The sequence below is a fragment of the Chaetura pelagica genome, unplaced genomic scaffold (genome assembly GCF_000747805.2).
Source record: "Chaetura pelagica isolate M959 unplaced genomic scaffold, ChaPel_1.0 scaffold156, whole genome shotgun sequence".
NCBI lineage: Eukaryota > Metazoa > Chordata > Aves > Apodiformes > Apodidae > Chaetura > Chaetura pelagica.
In genome coordinates, this window is record NW_009953694.1 from 1,578,137 (window position 1) to 1,579,532 (window position 1,396).

Genomic DNA, 1,396 nt, shown 5'->3' on the forward strand with positions numbered 1-1,396 from the left:
GCTGGGAGGAACAGCCAAAATACAGGTGGGACACAGTTACAGGACATAAGGAATGTCTGAGAGCCAGCTCTCGCATGGGTGTCCCCTCTTTCCCCTTTGCACAGGCAATGGCATTTTCCACACCTTTCCACCTCAGGAACAGCACCTAGTCGAGTACGTGGCCTGAATTCTGAATCCATCTGAAGTCCACACATTCAGTGTGGCTCTTCTTTTTTCAGATTTTCTAATGATTTTGCCATGTCCTGGGTTTTTTACCCCTCATGTGGGCTGGGCAAGATCATATGGATCAGGGTCAATTTCGAAGTGCGAACTACCAAAGTTAGATCAAGGCCCTCTCAGCCCTGTTCACTCAGTTACTGAATAGGCCTAAGGGTAGATATGCTGCCTTGAATTAATTCTTCTATATCTCCCATACACTGTTATGCCTTCCACGGTTTTTCGCTGTGGAAATAATTTCACTATAGGGATCTGTAAGTTGGTTTACAGTGCAAGAGGAGGTGGGGACAGGCTTCCTCATTACATACTTGCCAGTCCTGTAGTGAAGTAGTTATTCATAAAATGACTCCTACTTGCATAGGAGAAATACTTCAAGTATCTCAGTACAATGTCTATGCATAGTTCTCCTGGGAACTTCTTGCAGAAGGGAAGTTTTAAAACCTTTCATGAACTAAACTCCGCACTGCAATCTGAAAGAGATAGTAACTACTGCTCCAATACAAGGATTATTTCATCTATTCCAGGGCAAAAGCCTGCAGTCTTCCTACAGCACGCTTTTCTAGGAGATGCTACCCATTGGATTTCTAACCTGCCCAACAACAGCTTGGGCTTCCTCCTCGCAGATGCCGGCTATGACGTCTGGTTGGGAAACAGCCGAGGGAACACCTGGTCTTTAAAGCACAAGACCCTTCAGCCCTACCAGAAAGAGTTCTGGCAGTTCAGGTACTCTGTAGAGAGGAATTACTCAAGTCAGATAGCTTCAGCCTGATGTTTTTTACCAAAACAAGCATCAGGACCAACCAAGAAGAGTAAAGAACCAGACAAAGAAGGATGCATACTGCTACTCAGGTTCAGGAGCACTAGCTGGGGAAGAGACAAAAGACACCGGGAAATGAAATGGGATGTGAGGAAAAGGGAGACAGTACTGTAAGAGGGAAATAAAGAACCTCAGCTGTAACAGGCTCAGCAGATTTGTCTCTGAGCTCTCACAGCTGAATTCAACCAAGAGAAAAATGTGTTTTGTAACCCATGCTGGTGAGAACACATTACATTTAGTCTGCCAAGGGCTGCTGCTGACAGGAAAAAGTGGCACCTCCTCCTCAGAGAGCCCAGGGCATCAGGCAGCTTGGCAGGACAGCTGCATCCCTCTACCCCCTTCCCCAGCTCAAGCAAGAATGCA

At 46.3% G+C, this 1,396-nt stretch overlaps 1 protein-coding gene across 1 annotated transcript in view; it reads left to right on the plus strand.

Moving 5' to 3' along the window:
* Positions 1-1,396, plus strand: part of LOC104391134 (lipase member K-like) — a 6,650-nt gene that overhangs the window by 636 nt on the left and 4,618 nt on the right. Inside the window, 2 exon segments of the mRNA XM_010000365.1 lie at positions 1-25; positions 741-946. The exon segment at positions 1-25 is cut by the window's left edge and continues 12 nt beyond it. Of these exon segments, the coding sequence (XP_009998667.1) occupies positions 1-25; positions 741-946 (231 nt within the window).